This window comes from Ursus maritimus, unplaced genomic scaffold (genome assembly GCF_017311325.1).
Source record: "Ursus maritimus isolate PB19 unplaced genomic scaffold, ASM1731132v1 scaffold_2, whole genome shotgun sequence".
Classification (NCBI taxonomy): Eukaryota; Metazoa; Chordata; class Mammalia; order Carnivora; family Ursidae; genus Ursus; species Ursus maritimus.
This window is the reverse complement of record NW_024424452.1, coordinates 84,096,388-84,119,610: the sequence shown is the minus strand read 5'-3', so window position 1 is coordinate 84,119,610 and position 23,223 is coordinate 84,096,388. Positions and strand designations below refer to the sequence as shown.

The 23,223-nt window shown below is 36.8% G+C and overlaps 1 protein-coding gene across 1 annotated transcript in view; it reads left to right on the top strand.

Annotated features, from left to right (window-relative positions):
- HMCN1 (hemicentin 1) overlaps positions 1–23,223 on the top strand; it is a 469,289-nt gene that overhangs the window by 110,065 nt on the left and 336,001 nt on the right. Inside the window, exons 3-4 of the mRNA XM_008696988.2 lie at positions 10,531–10,689; positions 12,559–12,681. Coding sequence (XP_008695210.2) covers positions 10,531–10,689; positions 12,559–12,681 — 282 coding nt within the window. The remainder of the gene's footprint in view (positions 1–10,530; positions 10,690–12,558; positions 12,682–23,223) is intronic.

The window sequence follows — 23,223 nt, the reverse complement described above, 5'->3', positions numbered from 1 at the left end:
AGTTGAAACTTCTTGGATCTTGAATGAAACACCTTTTAAAACTTTCATTTGCTGCTGGAGTTTTTTGCTAGACCATATGAATTCTCTGAGGGACAAATAATCCTAAATCCTCAGGAAGTAAAGAGAATGGAGGGCCCTGAGTAGAAATGTTTGGCTCTTTTCTAGCTATCTACCCTGATACCCTATCCAGAAGCAAAAAGCTAGATGATTTCGTAACAATCTTTTATATCTACAAAGGGCAGAGAGTATAGAAGAGTATTCTGAGTATTAAATTACTTTTTCAAAGCAGAATATAGACGGAATGAGGTGGGTATGGATTATGATGATAAAAGTCTTGATTTTCTTTTCAAAATGTGCGTGTATGGGAATGTTCCAAAGGGTAGACACATGAGTCATTGCAGAGTAAATATTGCAGTTACATGTGACAAAATAGCATTTAAGAAGAGGAATTCACTGACCCATGATGCCTGGATTCATCCCATACATGCTCCTTACCCAACCAAAGGATAACTCTTTTCCCCATAATAAGTACTGCATTTGATTTTGTCAGTTTTTAGGTGATGGTAAGGACGGAGGTCAAAATGTTTTCCTTGGGAGAATGTTTCTTGATCTAAAGTCAGGACTCCTAGAGAAAACTATCAACCTCATGTTGAGCAAAGTGAATGTACGGGAAATTAAGAGTTTCTTCTCAATCCAAATTGATCAGGAGCAGTTCTTAAGAAGCTGTCTTTATTCGTAGGCTTTGAAAAAGTGTCAGGAAGAATTGTGGAGTCTTGGTATTGGTATTCCCTTTGTTATTTGTCCAGTTATTCCATCAGATGTCTGAATCCCTTCCAGAAACCTATCAATACCTCAGACATGAACTAACCCCAGTTAGGGATTTGATAGCACTGGTCTTCATCACCAGATGATACGAGAGGCCCTGCTCCAGAGCGGTGTCCTGGAGCCTGTCTTGGTGTTTGAGGCTAATACCGGGCTTTGAGAGTCATATCATATTATTGAATTCAGATGCAGTCACCAGCTCAATCTGTCAGATTTCCTCATCTAGACTTTAAACCAGGTCTCCATCCTTCTATATTCATGTTGATTTTTGAAAATCCTCATTTATCTAGTCTGTTGATATATACGAGTCTCCTCCTGTGAGATGATCTAGATCTTAGTTCACTAGTTTTGTTTAATGATTACTAGCTCTAAAACAACCCATACAGTTCATCTATCTCAAACTTCCCTGTAAATTATAATGTTCGTAAATTATAATGATTTTATTGGCAAAAACTACATTACGTTGATATTTTTTTTTTGCCAAGGGCTAAAATTACATAAGCAGTATAAATATATTTTTAACACATAAAATAAAACACACCTTACACAATCACAACATTATAATTTCCTTCAACTACCCAATAATAAAGGTAATACCAAATGTGCTGAGGAGGATATAAAATCCATATGTGAGTGTTAGAGTGGAAAGGAAGGCAGAGGTTTTAGTGGGCAAGCTGAATCTGAGGAGTACTAAGGTAAGACAGAGAAGGGTCATAGCCCAAGGAAAACAAGGAGAAAGAAAGCCGGGCTAATCCTTGAATAAGCAGATGATGAGTGGCTGTAAGGGTCTCCTTAGGCACACAATCCTGCCCTCTTCTGGCTCATTCTCTCCGGGCAAACAAGGGAGCCATATGTTAGGAGAGATCTGGAATCCCATCCAGGGAGTAGGGCAATGTCTTAATTTGGTGGGAAAAGTAAAGGTCACAATAAAAAGGTAGAGAATCCTTGGAGGACAAAGGAAGGAATTCTCTAAGTAGTATGAAGGCGTATCATTTTCTGATTTATTAATCAAGATATTGAATGGCTGGTACATAGTGTATCCTTTATGATTATTTAAATTGAAGTGAACTAATCTCCTCCGAAGACCAAACATGAAAGAAGTTCCAACAAATTGAAAGATCAATTGTTGAAGAGTTAGACCCTTACTACTGACAGGTGATAATCTGAAAGCCTGGAAAGGGTTGTAATTGTTAAACTTTAATGCATCCGAAAGCAAAGCCGACTGTTTTTTGATGCCTTGATTTGGATTCCACCTTCTCCAAACTAGTAAAGGGCAGCGTGGTGGACTGCCTGGAATGTCACATCTTTTAGTTTGATTATAGAGATTTGAAGTTTGGGCTCTGAAATACTCTGGGCACCTGGGTGGCTCAGTCGGTTAAGCGTCTACCTTCAGCTCAGGTGATGATGCTGGGGTCCTGGGATCCAGTCCCGCATTGGGCTTCCTGCTCATTGGGGAGTCTGCTTCTCTCTCTCCCTCTGCTCTTCCCTCCTGCCCATGCTCACTCTCTTTCTCTCTCTCAAATAAATAAATAAAATCTTTTTTTTAAAAATGAAATACTCTGGTTATCTCTCAGTATATCCCTGCCACATTTTCTCCAAGTGATGAAGACCAAATGTCACTAATGCATTAGGATTCTACAGTCATTCTGATTTATTTTATACTTGCTTGGATGCAACTTTATTTTAGGTTCAATGCAATGTAATGGTTTCCACATGTACCTTCTGTTTTCTTGGTCATAGAATCACACAACTGTGTTTTAAGAAAGAGAACTGAGAGTTATAAACTTTTGTTCAGCTTAAGACTGAGTGTCATTCCTAAATTTTATAGGTAAAGGGCAAATGACACAAGACATTTTGAGCAGTGGGTGTTCACATGAAGGAAAAATACAGTTTGACTTTGAAACAAGGCTTAGTAGGTTATAGTTATGTTAGAATAAGGGTATTATATTATAAGGCCACTAATACTTATTTTGGACTTAGGCATGAGCGTACCAAAAAAGTTTCATTCTTTCATTGCTTGGAGTTAGGCTTATCTGGGAAACAACTGGTATAAACAGTAGTTCAGTGAAAATGGGTAATGAGACTAGGAGAATTGGTATGAGTTGACTAGAGGAGAAATAATAAGGCATGGGCGAGAGCCTGCTCTGAGATTAGCCTTCCTAGTACTCTGACCCCTTGTTTGATGAGCATTTTCCCATTAGGTTTTGGATAGGGACCTCATTTTTCTCCAACTCCTCTCAGGGTTTAAAGGTTCAGTTTATTTTAGTGCCACTCCCACATTGTCTTATGTTCAGAAAATACAGCATGATAATCTCTGTTTTATTACTCCCCTGACTGATAAGATTTCTGTTCATTCTTATTTTATCTTGCTTTTCAGGAATTTATTTTTTTAACACAATTATTACTGTAACTCTGAGGTTACAGTTTTTGTTGTTTTTTTTTTCTTCCTTTAATTCCAGGAGCGACATTTACTGTAAAAGTTCACACGCTTCTGTTTTTCCAGCACACATTTTTTTTTTCTATCTAAAGTGTCTTTGGCAGCTTAGTGAATTGTAGCCATCAGTCGAATTATAAAGATAAAGTGAATATCAAAATACTGAGCAAGAGTATGCCTTCTGATATAGATAAGTTCTATTTTAGAGCTCAAGTAAAAACACAAAGTTAACTAAGTCAGGTCCTTCTCACTTTACATTTTCATGTATGTGTGCAGGTTTATGTGGTTTTAGGAGATACATTTCCATAGCCATGTTTCTTTCCTTTTGTTATTTAACAAAATGACAACATGCCAGGTTTGAGAGAGAGAGGCAGATGGAGAGACAAAGAGAGAGAGATACAGAGATATGAGAGCTGGAGGGAGTTAGTTTTCTATACCACTAAGAATATACATATACAGGTACTTGTACTTTTAGGAGACTTAGCTCTGGAATTATATTCCTTGAAAGGAGATGGGCTAGGCTTGAATAAAGCAGCGGCTGAACACGGAAAGTGTGCCTAGATTGTTGTTAAGATTGATTTGCACAATGTCATTTGCCCATTTACTCACTAGTCATTCATTTATCCCTTCATAAATCAAACCACAATGGAACACTTACTGAGTTCCTCAAGGAACAAAGATCTAGTGGGAGGAGACAGATAAATTATAACACAACTCAACAAATGTTGCAATGGAAGAATGAACAGTATTTGGTAGGCATCTTGAAGAATGAGAACCTTTTTTTTCCTGACAAGCTACTTGCTTGCAGTCACAGAAGTTGATGAAGGTAATAAAATGCCTCACTTGCATGAACTCTCAGGCCAGGCAGAACTGAGTTCCAGTCTGTGCTCTTTCACTTAGTAGTTGTGTGACCCTAGGAAAGGGGTTTTCAAGATTTAGTGCTGGCAGTGTAATGTGCTAAAAATGATACCTACCTCATCAACTGATGTAAAGAGTAGATAACATAGTATATGTGACAATACTGTCTTAGTGCTTGGCTTAGAGGAGATATCTCCTGAGTTAATACAGTAAGGTGTCTTATTACCAACAAAAGTGTCAATTAAATTAATGAGGCTTTTCATAGATTCAGATTCATCAATTCTAAGTTTCTCCATTATAGATGTTTTGTGGAATATTATTTTACTTTTTTTTTCCTTTTGGTATTCAAGTCAAAACATAAAATGTTAAGACTTTTTTGAAAGGACTACTTTTTTTAAAGTTTGGAACTATGTAAAATAGTGTGTTTTTAGTGTTTCAGTCACAACCTCCTTGCCCCCAGTTTAAAAATCTGTGCATGAGTTTGATACAAATCAACCTTAGGGATCTGATTTTGTGAGGTTTATTTATAAATATGGACATTCGATGATGATTCTTTTTAGTCCTCTTCTGCCAAAACTAGTTTAAGAATCAGATGATCAGTTAGTGATTTGAGAAAGACTATTAACAAACCTGTGGGATAAGTTTCTAATATATATATCTCAATATATTTCTACAGATGTGCAAAAACTTTATTTATAAACTTTGTGTGTGTGTGTGTGTGTATATTTAAGCAAAGTCAGTAATTTATAGTTTTTTGGAGTAGATTTTCATTTGATTCCTGATCCTTAGTAAATTAAAGCAACTTGAATTTTGTTTTTAATAACTTCTGCCAAGAAGCAAAGTTCATGGAAGACTTTTAGAGCAAAGCAGCCATCTTACAAATAACAGTCTAGAATGAAGCCTACATAACTAAACCAAGTATCATTCTAAAGCAGAGATGTCCAACAAAACTATGATGTGAGCCACATATGTAATTTTTAAAAACAGTTTAAATTAATTTTAATATTTAATTCAGTTATATCCAAAGTATTAGCATATCAAAATGTCATCAGTGTGATAAATGAGTACTTGTATAGTTTTTCAATTTAAATTGTAATTCATTAAAGTAAAATAAAATATCTGGTTCCTTAATTTCACTAGCCATATTTCGAATGCGCGATAACTGCTCGAGGCCTGTTAGTGGCCATTGTCTTAGACAGCTCATATCTAAAGTATTCCTTTTCTAGATAATTTTCGTGATTATTTATGATTTAAAATGATTAGAAATTCAAACTCAAGTATAACATAGGGAGCTTTTATAAGGATATAACATTATATGTTAACTTCTTTTGGAAAAAAATTTTTTTCTTTTCCAGAACATACATCTGTAGTGAGATAGACGAATAGTTTCACTAAGATATAAATTACTGGTTAACATTTATTTTTAATTTTCAGTTATCCACTAACCTAGCTAAGCAAAAAGTTAATCATTTAGTGATACTGTACTATTTTGGAAAGAGAAGAGTTGTTCCTGAGAACAACTTCTAATCACTATGTAGTCAATATGATTATAATATAATCTGTGTCTGCAAATGTGAAATTCAGGGCAGCATAATCATTTTTATTGTAAAGAATACACTGATTTTCACAGCAGGAAAAAAGTTAAGCTACACAAATCACTCTTAAGGGATGTGTAAGTACACCCAGTACGGTTTCTGACATACATGGATCAAAAGATTTCCTTTTGACTTGACATTCCCCAATTCTGGCTGCTTTGAGACTTAATGTTAATTTCTCCATAAAAGTCAACGACTTTGTTTTGAGAGTATGATACAAAAGAGTTCAAGAAATAAAAGGAATGCCTTTTATTTGCAATTATATTTGTGAAATCCTCTGGAGTTATAGCTATGTCAGCTCATCGCACTCTTTCCTTTGGCTATTAACCAGTGTTAAGCTTACTATATATGAGGTTCATTGTTTCACAGAGGTGATGTTTTCAGGAGAATAAGGTGGTTCCAATATTTATAGAAAATGTTGTTGACCGGGTGCCTGGGTGGCTCAGTTGGTTAGGCGTCTGCCTTCCGCTCAGGTCATGATCCCAGGGTCCTGGGATCGAGTCCCACATCGGGCTCCTTGCTCAGTGGGGAGTCTGCTTCTCCCTCTGCCTCTCTCTCTCTCTGTCTCTCATGAATAAATAAATAAAATCTTAAAAAAAGAAAAGAAAATGTTGACCATATAGGTTTTATTAAAATGTGGTTTTAAATTTATCTATTCAAACTTATAGGGTGAAAAAGTACTTAATTAAGGCTTAGAGGTTCCATTTCAACACATGGGGTTTTTGGGGGGGGCTACCTTCAAGTTTTAGTATGAGTCTGAAGATATGGAGGGATCTCAATAGGATGAGTTCATTTGGAGTAACTTCCAAGGATTCTAGTGGTCTCGAGAGTCTACTCCTAGGTAATGTTTTGAGATGAACTAAGGCATCCCTAGGTCCTCTTAGAGTAAATTTGAACACAAGTTAAGTGGCTGGAAAACTGTCTTTTACTAACTGGACAAGGCTTATCCTTCTTGTCATTCCTTGGGTTTATCCCTGGAGATTTCTTAGCTGTTCTAATTTTTGGCCCATAGACAGAAGACTTCTCCCAGCCTCTTGATATTAGGTGACAATTAGCAAGAGATAATTAATCTCTCCTTAGAATTATTCTACCACAGAGCTAGCTATATTGTGTACTTGGCCATTCAACAAATGCTTGTGGAACGGGTAAATTTTATATTGTGATTCACATTCAGGTTCATGATGTCAAGCACAGTTGAGGAATGTTTTTGTTTAAGCTTCTGAAAATACAATAGGAATCTAGTTTTTTGAGCAGTCCGGAATATTCATTACAGATGTGCAAAGTTGGCTTCAAGTAAGAATTATTCCTATGCAATATATTAAAGTTCTTAATGTGCCCAGTAGCTATTTCCCACCTTCCTAGCACACAAATGCTTATTTAAGGACATTTTTAGCACGCGACAATCCCCCTAAATAACTATTATGCAGAGGAAAACATGCTATGTCATTGAAATGTAAAGCATATTAAAGTAAATCTGAAGAGTGAAGAAGTATATTTGACTGGAAGAAAAGAGAAAGTTTTAAAGAGGGAAGGCATATCATCTCAACTTTAGAAGGAAAAATAGTTCAATTTGTCAAATATTTACTCAGTGATTACTATGTGCCAGCAAATGTTAGGAACTCAGGACTTAAGGATGTGGCAAAGCACAGTTACTGCCACCAATGAGCTTTTTTTTTTTTTTTAAGATTTTATTTATTAATTTGAAAGAGAAAGAGAAAGAGCATGAGCAGTGGGAGGGGAAGAGGGAGAAGCAGACTCCCTGCAGAGCAGAGAGCCCAGTGTGGGCTCCATCCCAGGATCATGACCTGAGCTGAAGGCAGAGGCTTACCTGACTGAGACACCCAGGCAACCCTAGCCATGCATATATTGATGAGGAGTGTTGATGGTGGAAATGGAGCAGTAGAAAGATGAATGAAAGTACTAAAGGCATTACAGTGTAAAGAAAGGGGCATATTTAAAGAACTGGAAGTAGTCTTAGTTTAAAGGAAGCAATTTATGAAGAGGGAGCAGTAGGAGATAGGACACTAGAAAAAGAATTTGATCCAACACAAGTAGTGGAAGAGTTTAAGTAGGAACATGATACAGACAGCTCTTTACTGAAGGAAAAATAATGTTTGGTGTAGGCAGAGCGGAAGGTTAGATTGGAGGCTATACTTGTAACAAAATCAATGATAAGAAGAGTGAATTGCAGGAAGTAAGGAGGAAGGGAGGGGACTGATTCATGATGGAAGTAGAGGAATATGGTTTGACCACTGATTAGGTGAAGGAAGTGGGAGGTGTCAAGATGACTTAGATTTGAACCTGAATATTGAGGCAGGTAGTTTGATTAACAAAAATAGGAAGACATGGTTGGGGAATATATAATGAGTTCTGTTTTAGACCTATGGAATTGTGGAGACCCATAGAACATCTAGGAGATTTTTTTTAAAGATTTTATTAATTTATTAGAGAGAGATTGAGAGAGCATGAGTAGGGGGAAGGGGCAGAGGCAAAGGGAGAAGCAGACTCCCCATTGAGCAGGGAGCCTAATAACATGGGGCTCAATCCCAGGACCGTGGGATCATGACCTGAGTCAAAGGCAGATGCTTAACTGACTGAGCCACCCAGGCACCCTAGCAGTGGATGTTTAACAAGCAATTAAAAATTACATTTTTAAAATGTAATTTTTAATTGCCTGGGTGGCTCAGTCGGTTGAGCATCTGGCTCTTGGTTTTGGCTCAGGTCGTGATCTCATGGATTGTGGGCTGAAGCTCCAAATGGGGCTCTGCACCTGGCAGGGAGTCTGCTTGAAGATTCTCTCCCTCTGCCCCTTCCCCCACTCACTCTCTCTTTCTCTTTTTATCTCTCAAATAAATAAATCTATACAAAAATGTAAAATTGGAATTTGGGAGGTAAGTACAGTCTGAAGATACAAGTATACAAGTTTTTGAGAACCGTATCATCTGCTCAACTAAATGTCATGAACATACACATGAGTAATAATGGGTAGATGATAAGTTCTGCAAAAATAGAAAGGACTATTAACGGAGTAAAATTTCTGGGAGTCTTCAGCTGACATCTTCTCAGAAGTGAAGATCAGGTTACTGCAGCATTCAGTCCCCAACCATTAAGAAAGTGACATAATATTTCATGGGTGTCTCAATTTTAGAAGCATTTTATAATAATTGGGGCTGTGTTCCAATTCATTTAATAAATGGTACTCTCAGCCTGTAAGTTGTGAGAGAGATCCAAAGCAAGAAAAGATTCTCCAGTTTATCCAAACTGCAGTGTAAACGGTTCAAATGCCTGGCTCTTTTGACCCTGATTAGATCTATGGTGTTCAGAATATTGTATCACAATCTGAGACTGTTTGAAGTCTGGGAAAAGCCACAGTAGGAGAATCAAGTAGGAACTTCCAGAGTTTAAAGAAAAAACCCATCCCTTTTGTCAAGTAATTATTTTCTTTTTGAGAAAGAGCTCTTACTTACTGAATTCTGGTGAAGTATAGAACTATAAGCCCCCCCTATAACCCCAAGCTCTCTTGCTTTTTACTCGATTGTCTTTTCTAGACCATGAGTTCCTTAAGGGCAAGATACTTTAGCTTCTTATTCATCTTTGTATGTCTAAATCCTAGCAGGGTGTAGCAGTTATTGATTGCTCAAACATGTTGGCTGAAAGTCCATTCCCTTCATCTATGCTAAGGAAATAATCAAACATTTATATATATGTATATGTATGTGTGTATACATATATAATTTATACTTATAAATTTTATATATAAAATAGATTTGTATTTGTATATTTATAATAGAGGGAAAGTGGAAAGAGCATTAATCAACAGTAGAGAAATGGTTAACTAAATTATGGGACATAGGCAGAATATTTTTTGCAATCATTAGAACCTATGATTTTGAAGAACATTGGTGGCAGGGAGCATAGGAAGAATGTAATCCTAAATTTAAAATATATAAAACTGTAAATACAGCATACTTACAGTTTTATTTGTAAATCCATATAATTTTGAATGAAATAAATGTGAGAAGAATTCTTCCTAGGATGCGGACTATTATTGTCTAGGAAAATACATTGGGCCTATTCAAGTAGGAAATAAAACACAGAGATCATGTGTTAGTAGGAAGAATGAAGCAGAATGAAAAGAGTGACAAAGAGTATGTATTTTATATAAGGTGGTCATGGGAGGCTTCTCTGATAGGTAACATTTGAGCAAAAACTTGAGGTATGGGAGATATAACAGTATGTTTGTTTGCCAGTGGGAATGATTCAGTAAAGAGGAATGTTTGGCAGTGGAGTAGAGAGGGAACAGCCACAGGAGCTGTGTTTTTGATTAGGCACATGTGAGTAGTCAGTCTTGACTATGCCCAAATGATTCTTCACTGTACAGGCAGAGCATGTGGCTAGGTTAATAGATATCGTGGTGGGAGTTCATGGAAGTTCTCTTCTGTTTGTCTCGCTACAATAAAAACAAGGTCATCAAATAAGAGATAAGAAAAGAGGGAATAGTCATTAATAGTCATGTAGGGAATGGGAGAGTGAATCAACATCTAATTAGGTGAAAAATATTTAACAAATTTCTATTCCTTTGTGTATTTGGGGTGAATTTATAATTTATCCAAAAATATACGTTTTTCTATCTCCACATCATTTTATATCTTTTCTATTTCCTAATAAGCAAAGTGATTAATCCAGTAGCAAACTGATGGAAAGTAAATGTGAAGAGAACTTGTTTAGTTCTAGAACTTCTAAAGCAACTTGTTGTAACTAAAATTTTCCTTTCTTTTTTGTTGATGAAATAATTGCATTTTTTTCTCTGCTTCTCAACAGGGTGGTGGTGATTGTCCAGAAATGAGTATTGGAGCTATAAAAATTGCCTTGGAAATTTCTCTTCCTGGCTCTTTCATCTATGTTTTCACCGACGCACGGTCTAAGGATTATCGGCTCACTCATGAGGTGCTCCAGCTTATCCAACAGAAACAGTCACAAGTAAGTAGGAATTAGCCCCCAAATTTTCTATCTGAATACAGCTGGAAGGAATTCAGGCATACACTGGAGATACTGTGGGTGCAGTTCTGACCACCACGATAAAGCAGATATCACAATAAAGTCAAATGAATTTTTTGTGTACATATAAATTATGTTTACACTATATTGTACTCTCTTAAGTGTGAAGTATTATCATGTCTTAAAAACCAATATATATACTTTAAATAAAAAATACTTTTTTTAAAAATTTTTTTATTTTTTTTAAAGATTTTTATTTATTTATTCGACAGAGATAGAGACAGCCAGTGAGAGAGGGAACACAAGCAGGGGGAGTGGGAGAGGAAGAAACAGGCTCATAGCGGAGGAGCCTGATGTGGGGCTCGATCCCAGAACGCCGGGATCATGCCCTGAGCCAAAGGCAGACGCTTAACCGCTGTGCCACCCAGGCGCCCCAAATAAAAAATACTTTATTGCTAAACAATGCTAACCATCATCCGAGCTTTCAGCAAATCATTTTCACTGATCACAAATCACCATAGCAAATATACAAATAATGAAAAAGTTTGAAATATTGCAAAAATTACTAGAATGTGACACTGAGACATGAAATGAGCAAATGCTATTGGAAAATGGTGCTGATAGATTTGCTTGATGCAGGATTGCCACAAACCTCTAATTTGTAAAAAACACAGTATCTGTGAAGCACAATAAAGCAAAGTGCAATAAAAGAAGGTATGCCTATGTGGCACGTGAGAGGTTGCCTCTCTTTGTACTTTGTATGGCAAATGTCAGTAATTACAACTATTGATCTGTATATATGTACTCCAATATGTGTGTGTCATTTAATTTAAACATATTAAATCAATATGTAATATTTGTACATATTAATACCTTGTTTTTTAATACAGAGAAGATATGATTGGGGATTAATGAAAGTTCTTACCATCTTATCTTTTTAACTAACAAAAACATAGACCTATGTCTCAAATATCACCTCCTATGTGGAATCTTGCCTGAGTAAGAATTACTTTTTTTTTTTTTTTAAAGATTTTATTTATTTATTTGACAGCGATAGAGACAGCCAGCGAGAGAGGGAACACAGCAGGGGGAGTGGGAGAGGAAGAAGCAGGCTCATAGCAGAGGAGCCTGATGTGGGGCTTGATCCCAGATCGCCAGGATCACGCCCTGAGTCGAAGGCAGACGCTTAACGACTGCGCTACCCAGGCGCCCCAAGAATTACTTATTGTATCAGTTAACTATTGCTGTATAACAAACAGTTCTACCTCTCAATGGCTTAAAACAATAAGCATTTATTTCTCACATATTTGCAGGGCTCTGTTGATCCAGGTGAGGCCTGCTCACTTGTGTGTCTGGGGAGAGTTTGGGTTTGACTTATCTAGGCTGATCTCTAGGGTGACTTGGCTCTGCCTCATAGGTTTCTCACCCTTTTTTGAGACCAGTAGACTAGTTTAGACATGTTCTTTTCATGGCCAAGGCAGAAGCACTAGAGATCAAGTGGAAATGCACAAGGCCTCTTGAATGTAAGCTCAGAACTGATAGAATGTCCCTTTTGCCTTGGGCTTCTGGCCAAAGCTAATCACATGTCCAAGCTTTAATTTGAAGGTGACAGATTAAGCTCCACCTCTTAAATAAGAAAGACTTCAAAAACTTTTGCGAAGTGCATGGATATAGGGAGAAAAAGAAATATATGTATAATATGTGTGTGGTATTACATACATTTACATATATATATGTAATGTATATATTCCACTTTACTAGTAGCATATTGACACATAATAGGTACTCAGTAAATACATATTGATTTCTGAAAACACTTTAAATTGTCTTCTTTTTTTAAAAAAATCTTAGGTGGTATTTGTGCTCACTGGAGATTGTGACGACAGGGGCCATATTGGATATAAAGTCTATGAAGAAATTGCCTCTACAAGTTCTGGTCAAGTGTTCCATCTGGACAAAAAACAAGTTAATGAGGTCAGTTTAATAAAGTGGGTCTACTTTATTACTAACTACCTTACCAAGGTATTAGTTAGGCCAACCTAGTTGTGACAAATTTGATTTCAAAAACAGTTTGCAGAGAGGTTTTTTTTTTTTTTCTTTTTTCTTTTTTTTCTAGTCCACAGGTCAATAAGGGCATGAAACCAATGTGGGGAAGCATAGATTTATATAGTATTAGTTTCTAGATTATATTATTCTATACTGACATGTTATTGAGATTTAAGCATAAATGTACTTAAAATTCATTCAGTGGGAATTGGAAATTTTTATAGTTTTTGTTGTTTATGAAAGTTCATTTGTGTTTCTGATGCACAACTTTTGGATAACTGGTAACATAAGGTGTGACTGTTCACTGAAGTAGACTATGAAAACGTTATTGAGCAAAATTCTAATGACGTTTGATATCCAAGATTAAAAGTAAAAAATTGTAAGTAAGTAACTATATAGTTAACTAAAAACTTTTATGGTAATAAAATCAATAACATATACTAAGAAAATCTTGATATTTTCTAAAACAGTGTTTGGGACACATCTCTCACAATTCTTTCTCCTTTTTGGTACTTTCTTGGGGCCTCACTGTGATAATAACATTTAATTAATTAATTAATCAATCAACCTGGCTTCTACTTAAGTTTCTACGAATGTCCCAATACAAAGATAAGGTCTTCTGTGGGCATAAATTCACATTTGATTGATGTAGTTACTGTATCTGTACAAGTTCTATTAATTTCATGACAGATTCCTTTGTGTCTTGACTGAAATGGTTCAGTAAGTTTTCTTCTACTTAAAGAGTTCTGTTACATCATGGTAGAACTCATAGGATGTTGCAAATTTCTAGAATAATATCCAGCAAAAATATTTTTATTAACCTATGATATACAAACTTGGGAGGTCACTTTAGTGTAAAAATGTTTTTGTTGGAAGAAAGAGCCGTAAGAGGGTTATGGCTTGAGTTCATATTCTGTCCATTATAGAGATTCAAAAATGCCTGGGCAGGGTCTGACAACTATAGAGGGAATCATTTAGAGGTTATTTTCATAAAAATTTGCATGAGAATTTGGGAACCTGGGATGAAAAGAGTTGGGGAAGAGTGCAAAACTTTCTCAGGAACTGGATTTCTTGTCCCATCCCATAGGGCTGTGTTTGACCCTAATGAAGGAAAGGCTTTCCTCCTATAGTTGTTTTTAACCTGGAATTGTGTAAGACTGTGGGGTACAGTCAATATCATCCACACAAAGTAGGGCACAAGTGAGGAAAAACACCATTTTCTCTTGCTTCAGTGAGAACACCACCTGCTTAAGGTGTTGTGAGGTTCTGGATTAAAAGTGACAGTCGTGTTGGGTGCAGAGAGATGGGGCAGAAGATGCTGTACCCTGTGAACATGGTGGTTCCTGGCAGAAAGTACTAGAGAAGAGAAGAGGTGAGAAGAGACATGGCCTGCACCTAGGGCATTTGAAAGAACAGTTGTTCAAACCTGTAAGCAGTCAGGCACAACTTGGAGCTTCCCAAAACAAATTGGATGAACTTTTAGGGAGAACCATAGGACTTTATAGGGAGTTGGGCTCTAAAGCTAGAAAATAATGTGGTGAATCTCATAAATGTAACCCCATTTATATCCACATACCCAGGGAAAATTGACTTAGACAAAATTGAAAATATTATTGTTGTCTTAAATGGAGAAAATTAGCTCTACGGAGGTACACACTTTAGTTTTTGAATAAAGGGTATGATGTACAATTTTTGTAGTCCTAATAATTTTTTAAAAAGATTTTATTTATTTTAGAGAGAGAAAGTATGAGGGGTATGGGGGGCAGAGAGAGTGTCAAGCAGACTCCGTACGGAGCCCCATACAGGGCTGGGTCTCACAACCCTGAGATCGTGACCTGACCTGAAACCAAGAGTTGGAAGGTTAACTGGCTGTGCCACCCTGGTGCCCCCATAGTCCTAATAATTTTTAACAATTCTGACAATTACCAAATAATTTACAAGAACAATTTACAAAAATTCAAACAAATTTAACCCACTGATGTTTTAACCTTGAAATTTCGCTTAAGCAGAATAGGACTAGAGAGAAGCATTCCTAAAATTATCCATTTTTATAAATTGGAGTTCGGTGCCAACAGGAATGAACTGTAATTTAGCTGTCAATCATGGCAATTTCAACCCCTTCACCAGATGGTTCGAGAAAGGTCATCTCATCTACTTTGAACCACTGAGACTTAAGAGGAATTTAGCTAGGGACATCTTGGAAGAGTTCTCTTCTAGGTAGTATGTTGTATTGATGTGAATCCCAGACCTGATGCAGCCATCTTCATACAGTTCTGAGGATTAAACAAATATAAGGGAGATTTGGATTAAGTCAACACTCAAATCCCATCCTACTGCTAAGCCTCCAGAATTAAGGAAATGATGTTTTTGCTTACGCCAATTAGAGTTGAGTATTTAGTTACCTAAAGATATATGCATCCTATCTGATAAGAATTCTTTTGTGACATGGTTTCTGTTAGCTCCAGTTTCCTGATTTGTAAAATGGGGATAATAGAATTATCCATTTTGGAAAGTCGTTAGATTAAATGAGATAATGCATGTAAAATGTTTCAAACAAGGTCTGGGACAGGGTAAGTGCCCAATAAATGTTCACTAGTATTTTTTATAATCCTCGTAATGTTGTTATTTTGCTCTCAAAGTGGAGAAATTGTGCCACTATGTTTGTTAGAAACCAGATGGCTAGCTGTTGCTAGGAAATAAATGTACTCAAATGGGAAAAGGATGGAGAGGTGGTTTTCTTGGTTCCCGTGTGAGAAAAGATACTGTTAAGGGGTTACTCTGAACTGTATAAGCCATGTTTCCCTTAAAAAAAGCCATGATGGTGGAAGATTTTATTAACAAAAACCAGAATGACGATGTTAAAATTGGATTTGCAAAATTTTTAGCATATAGTTTAGCCATTTTTCTTTCCTCATTGCTCAGAATTTTCCTATTACATAAACATTATAAACTCTAGGGAAAGTAGATGCTATAGTGAGGGCTACACACTTAACCGATATGAGAACTGCAGGGAAGCCACACGTGGGTTGAGTCCTCGCATTTAACTCAAGAGTGATTTTCCGTCTGTTTCTAAAGGTAATTGTGGATTTTATGTCTTATCCCTTAACCTAGTTCATCAGCTTCCCAGTGGGGTATATTTTGTATCAACTTCCTCTTGAGATAACTTCAGGTTTCCTCTTTCTTCATGTTTTTTTAAAAAAATAATAATAAGTAGAGTATCTTTCATCTTTATTTAACATAAAAGAAACCAAAGTGAAAAAATTATTTGGCTGGGCATCATTGGTCTATAAATCATCGGATGGTATTAACATTCTGGAAACACAAGTTAAGACACATCTCAAGGATGTACTCACCTTTGAAGTTGGAAAAGTAACTGAAAGCCTTACTCCTCCATTTCTTTGTAAACTGAGTTATTGTCAGTGGATCTAGTCAATGCTTCCTTAAGTATAAGAAAAGTCCAACTTTGAAATCACAAAGTTACCCACAGATGTTATATTTTTGCATCAAAGAAGTTAACACAAAAGATCCATAGTTAATTGGATAATTTACTTGTTCTGAGTTTCCCCATTCTTTCTCCCTACCTCTCGCAACTCATGTCTTCAAACATTCCCCTTCCATCTCCCCTTTCTACTGGACATCCTAGCCGTATGGATTGGTGTTATTCCCCACTTGTAAGTAATGCTGCATAGTGGGCTGTATTATATCAGAAGGAAGTTTTATAAAATAAAGGAATAATTGTCAAATAATTTCTGTTTTTTAAAGGAGGTAAATGATGATATTTAGAAGTCTCTCAAATCTTATTGACCTTCTTATTATGTAACTTTCAAGGCTTTGGTGTAGGATGTTTTAATGCCAGTGTTCCTTGTGAGCACTTAGTGCTTTCTTTGGAAGGGTCCCTGTGTTGCTCTGTTTGGCACAGGTATATTCTATTCTGCCTTCATTCTGTATTAAACGTGGAAGGCTCCCACAATTCTTTCCTTCTCAGCGATCACCCTGTGATTAAGACAATAATAATAGTATCAACTTAGAATGATCGAGTGCTTGATATGGCCATTCAATGAGACTTTAATTTTATTTCATTTACTCCTTACCATAGCCTGTAGGGAAGACAGCATGATCATAAATCCCACTTCACAGATGAGGAAACTGAAGCATAGGGAGGCATCTTGCTCGAGGTTAAATTGCTGCTGAGTGTTTGAACTTAGGGAACATATTCAGTCTTTGTCCTGAGATAGTACTCTTAGTCACCCTAAGTCCCTGCCTGTGATTTCCACTTTTGTTTTCATCAGAGGATGCATTTTTTTAAAATTTAAGTAAAATTAGCATACAATGTTATATTAGTTTCAGGTGTACAGCATAGTGATTTGCCAGTTCTATGCATTATTCAGTGCTCACCACGATAAGTGCTGTTATCATCTATAACCATACAATATTATTGCAATATCATTGACCATATTCTCTATGCTATACATTTCATCTCTGTGACTTATTTATTTTATACCTGGAAGTTTGAACCTCTTAATTACCTTTATCTATTTTACCCATTCCCCTACCTACCTCCCATCTGGCAACTACCAGTTTGTTCTCCGGGTTTAAGGTCTGGTTTTATTTGTTTGTTAATTTTTTTTTCTAGATTGTACATGTAAGTGAAATCATATGGTATTTGTTTTTCTCCGTCTGACTTATTTCACCTAGCATTACACTATCAAGGTCCATCCATGTTGTTGGAAATGACAAGATCTCATTCTTTTTTTATGGCTGAGAAAAAAATATATTCATATATATAATATATGTATACATATATAATGTATATTATATATAAAATATGTATATATAATATATGTAATATATGTATATTATATAATATGTATATATAATATAGATGTATATATGTGTATGTATTTATCATATATAATATGTATATGATAGACACTTCGGTTCTTTCTTTATCTTGGCTATTGTAAATAATGCTGCAATAAACGTAGAGGTACATATATTTTTTTGAGTTAGTGTCTTTATTTTCTTTGGGTCCAGTAGTAGGATTACTAGATCATATGGTATTTCTATTTTTAATTTTTTGAGGACCCTCCATACTCTTCTCTGCAGTGGCTGCACCAATTTACATTCCCACCAATGGTGCATGAGGGTTCTTTATTCTCCACATCCTTGCCAACACTTGTTACTTCTTGTCTTTTGGGTACTAGCCATTCTGACTGGTGTGAAGTGATAACTCACTGTGGTTTTGATTTGCATTCATTTCCCTGATGATTAGTGATGTTGAGACTTTTTTCTGTACCTGTTGGTCATCTGTGTATCTTCTTTGGAAAATTTTATTTTCTGGTCCTCTGCCCATTCTTTAATTAGATTATTTGTTATTTTAGTGTTAAGTCATATAAGTTCTTTATATATTTTGGATATTAGCCCCTTAAGAGGTTGTAATTTTATCAGGAAAGTTAGAAATTTCAGCCTCCTTCATTTGTTCAATGAATGTTTGTAGTATTTGATGCTAGTCACCACTCTAACCAGTGGGGACAGCAAAGGCCAACAAGATGCTATCCCTGTCTTCATGGAGCCTAGAGGTAGGAGAGGGGATATAATGACAGTATAAGGTGATAATAGCTGATGAAGGCAACCCCAGCAACTCAAGCAGCCAGAGACCACTCACGGAGGATCATGGGGCTCATTGGAGACCAGAGTACATCCTCTGTTCCTTAGGACATAACTGCTGCCATAGCTGGTGAGAGGAGACAGGGGGGCGTCTACTGCCAGACTCTGAGTTTGAAGGCAGTTCTACCACTCACTAGATTCATGGGTAAGTTATTTACCTCCTCTGCGATTCCGTTTCTTCATTGATAAGACAGGATAAATAATAGCACAAACCACGGAAGACTAAGCAAATTGGGAAGTTTCAGTATTACTACCAGCACATAATAAGACTTTGAAAAAATATTACGTGTTTGTTTTTTTAATGTATATTTTTTCAAGTAACAAACCTGCAAATCCCATTTCCCCCTGTCCTATCTCTTAACAATAGATTTGGGCATCTGATGTAAATTTACTATTTTCAGGGTGCCTGGGTGGCACCTCAGTTAGGCCTCTGATTCTTGGTTTTGCTAAAGTCTTGATCTCAGGGTCGTGAGATTGAGCCCTGTGTTGGGCTCCACACTTTGTGTGGAGCCTGTTTGGGATTCTCTCTCTCCCTCTCCCTCTGCCCCTCTTCTCTTTCTCACTCTCTAAAATAAATACATAAATCTTAAAAAAAAAAAATTTACTACCCTCTACTTTATCAGGGGCTGAAAAGGCACTGAAATACCTTTTTCTTTCTTTGAATAAGTGGCAGAGAGGTAAAAGTCCAGGACATTAGGAACCTCGGGTCCAAACCCTCCTCCCTCCTGGGGAAAACTGTCCCAACAGCTGCTTAAGTCTGCATGCTCTGGGATCTTATTATCAATTTTCTTAAAACATCAAGGGGAGAGGGGAGGTCTTCCCAGAATTTTTACTCTAGGAATGATACAAGAATGATCCCGTCTGTTGCAGAGGCAGGGTGTCAGCAGTTATCTGGACAGAAATTGGATAGCTCACTCAACAGGGGCAAGAGAGATTTTAATGAAGAACAGTTTAGCAAGATGTGGGCAGGGCTAAGGGCAGCTAACACAGTATGCTGAACCACCAAGAGTCCAACAACAATGAAGAGGAAGCTTGGGCCAGCACCCAGGGAGACCAAAGGTGATGGCATGTGATAGGCAAATAGCATGAGAGGTGATGGCATGTGATAGGCAAATAGCAGCCCTGGAGGGATGGAGCCAGAGGAACAAATATCCAGCCCTACTTTCTTCATCCTTTTCAATTCCTGTTGGTTTTTCACTTCCCAGTATCTTTTCATTTTCCTCTATCTAACTGGAAGCTGGGAGACCAAGGAGACCTACTGAAATAGTTTATAAAGGTCAGTGTCCCAGGGCACAGAGCCTAATGGACAAGGGTAGAGAATGGATCTGGAGGGGCAAAATGAAAATATCCAGCTCAGGCAGTATTGTGTGTTATTTAAGGCTCTAGGCTCTAGGAATATGGCTCATATCCTACCCATGCGACCTCAGACAAGTTACCTGGTTTTTCTGTCTCTGTTTCCTCAGCCATGAAATAGAAAGAGTTATAGTATGTACCTCATACTATAGAGTGTGATATGTGTTTATTGATATGTGTTTAGAACATATCAATAAATATTAACTGCTAATATTTTCATTTACTGATACATGTTAGTCAAAATATTCCATCAGCCTCCTTTAGAATTTTCCCTAAAATAAAGAAATATATATTTAGTGTCCGTCTGTGACAAGATGGCCAAAGATAATGGGAAATTCTGGGGCTTTAGCATAGGGAGACCAGGGTTTGAATGACCTCTCTGTCTTTAGCTTTATGTAGCTTTGTATAACTTCTCTGAGACTGTTTCTTTATGTGAAAATAGACATATTAATTACTTCACAGGACTGTCATGAAGTTTAAATAAAACAAGGGATACCTGTAGCATGCTGAATGGAGACCCAGGAGAATGGAAATCACCCAGCCTGGGAGTTCTTAGGAAAGGAATGGCTCCTTTGCCAAAGAGGGCAGCTGTAGTTTTCCTTTGATTGTAGGTCCTGGGGGTACCCTTACCCTGCAGAGTACTCAGAAGGACAGAGGTATTTTGGTGAGCCCCAACTTTACAAATAAATATCTGAAGTAGAATGGACTCAGGACTACTGTAGACTTTTGTACGATTCTCAAACTTTTACAATTTCTTTATATTTGTCATTTTTCTTATTTTCACATCACAATAAAATGTTAAAAGGTAAAGGTTTTAACTGCTTATTTTGTGAATATAACAACAGCAATACTAATCTTAATTATATAGATTACCCTTACAGAATGCTTATTATGTTCCAGGTGCTATGCTGAGTGCATGTCTCTAAGCCTCACAGTCCTATGGGCAAGAGATAATTTTTTAAATGTTAAGTATGTATTTTTTTAAAAGATTTTAGTTATTTATTTGAGAGAGAGAGAGAGAGAGAGAGTGAGAGAGAGAGAGATCACGAGCAGGAGGGAGGGGTAGAGGGACAAGCAGACTCCCTGCTGAGCAGGGAGCCTGATGTGGGACTCGGTCCCAGGATTCTGGGATCATGACCTGAGCCGAAGGCAGATGCTTAACCGACTCAGCCACCCAGGTGCCTGTATTTTTTGGTTTAACTAAACAAATGGAAACATAAAGTACACATGGCTTCATTTAACCATATTAGTGACCGATAAAGCACTACTGCTAGTACTATAATACGCACTCCATGCAAAGCCCCAAAGAGAACAAATTCCATTCCCTTGCCAGTCATCCTGGAGTAAGATTGTGTAATTGTGGCTACAGAGAGGAGACAAAGGCAGACAGTGTCCCTGGGTGCCCCTGCAGGGAAAGAGAAGGAAGGTGATTTGGGTCTGAGAAGCATCCTAGAGCTGAGAAATAGTCAAGTCCTGGAAGTTCTTCTGGAAGAAAACAGAACACACAATCCTCTCTTCTATCTGTAACAGTTATTAAGACTCTAAGATAAAGAAAACACCTTTATTTTTTTCCCCTAAGGAATTTTCACTGAGAAGTAGGAGTTGAACTCACTAGATACTTCAGTAGAAGTAGGCAAAGCCCAGGAAAATGAAGTGACAGTTTATTTAAGTTTTGTTGAGGCATAATTGGCATATAATACACTGAACATGTTTAAAAGCATACCCATTTGATAAGTTATGACATCTGTAATCATCACCATAGTCAAGGTAAGGAACAGATCTGTCACCCTCAAAGGTTTCTTGTATCTCTTGTCACTCCTTCCTGCCCCTATCTGCACCACCCATCCCGAGGCAACCACTGATCTTTTTATCACTATAGATTAGTTTGCATTTTAAAAAATATTATATAAATGAAATTATGTGGTATGTACCCCTTTTGGTCTGGCTTACTGCACTCATAGAATTATTTTAAGGTCTGTATATTTTATTTTGTTTTTTATTTATTTTTAAGAATTTTATTTATTTGAGAGAGAAAGAGTGTGCACATGAGTTGGGGGAGGGGCATAGGAAGAGAGACAAGCAGACTCCCTGCTGAGCGGGGAGCCCAACATGGCTTGATCCCAGGACCCCAGGATCATGACTTGAGCTGAAGTCAGATGCCCAACTGACTGAGCCACCCAGGCGCCCAAGATTTATCTGTATTTTAGTGTTTACAAATTCATTCTTGTTATTGCTGGGTAGTATTCTACTGTATGGGTATACCAAAGTTTGTTTATTCATTCACCTGGTACTGGACATTTATATTGTTTCTAGCATTTGGCTATTACAAATAAAGTTGCTGTAAATGTTCATGTACAAGTCTTTGCACGGACATATGCTTTCATTTCTTTTGTATAAATATCAAAGGGGAATGACTGGATCAGATGATAGTACGTGAAGTAACAGTCTTACACCCAATCCATAAAAAATTCTAACATCTTGGCAACAAAGAGCCTCATAGATGGGAGATTACTGGATATATTTCTCTTGCTAGTTTTATACTCATTTTCACTGGTTAATACTGATATTAAAAAGATTATAAACTTTGCTGGAGTGTGAATTCAGCAAAGCCCTTTTCTGCTGCTTTGGCCAAAGACCTCTTGTGACTAGAATTCAGACCAAGAGCTTTGTGTATACAAACTCAATGATGGGATTCTGAAACCCAGAGTTTTGAACAATTAATACTCTGGAATGAAGTATCTGCCATTTTGTTTCTCCATCTTCTGAGTTTCACTCCAGACATTATTTCAAAAACATAACCTTACCGCAGAAATAAGTAGAAATGGGTGTTTCCTCTCAAATTTGAAAAATGTATCAAAGACAAATATTCTAGAAAGCTACAGGAAATGTTTGAAAACAATGAATAAATGTTGTCATGTATTTATTCTTTGAATTCAACTTAATTAAATGTCTAAAATGAAGTGGAGAACTCAGAGCTCGAACTTTAAAAAATATGAAGTCTTTACATCCACAAACACATGAAAAAAGGATTATTTATCTTAGTTCCAGTAGAAAGCTTTCTTTCTTTATTATGCCAAGATTGACATGTTCCTCTCATGAATGTGTGCTGGCAGCTCTAGTACTCCACTCACATAGTTACTATATCACTCACACCTGGGAGTCACTAATTAGATCACTGGAATGGTGAAATGGAACCGTGTGTACTTTTTGTTTAGAATAAATAAAATGTAACATACTTAATTTGTTGTTGTAAAAATTATTTATCACTCATAGACCTCTGAGCATTGAACAATATTTTAAAATGTCATGTACAGTGTAGATACTATGTAATATTCTTTGCAAGTGAAGGGGAAAAAAGATCACTCTTCTTAATAGTGTCTTATCTAGGCAAAAGTTACCAAGAGTCAAGCAGAGCCCTCCTGTCCTGGAAACAGTGGGGAATGGGAAGTG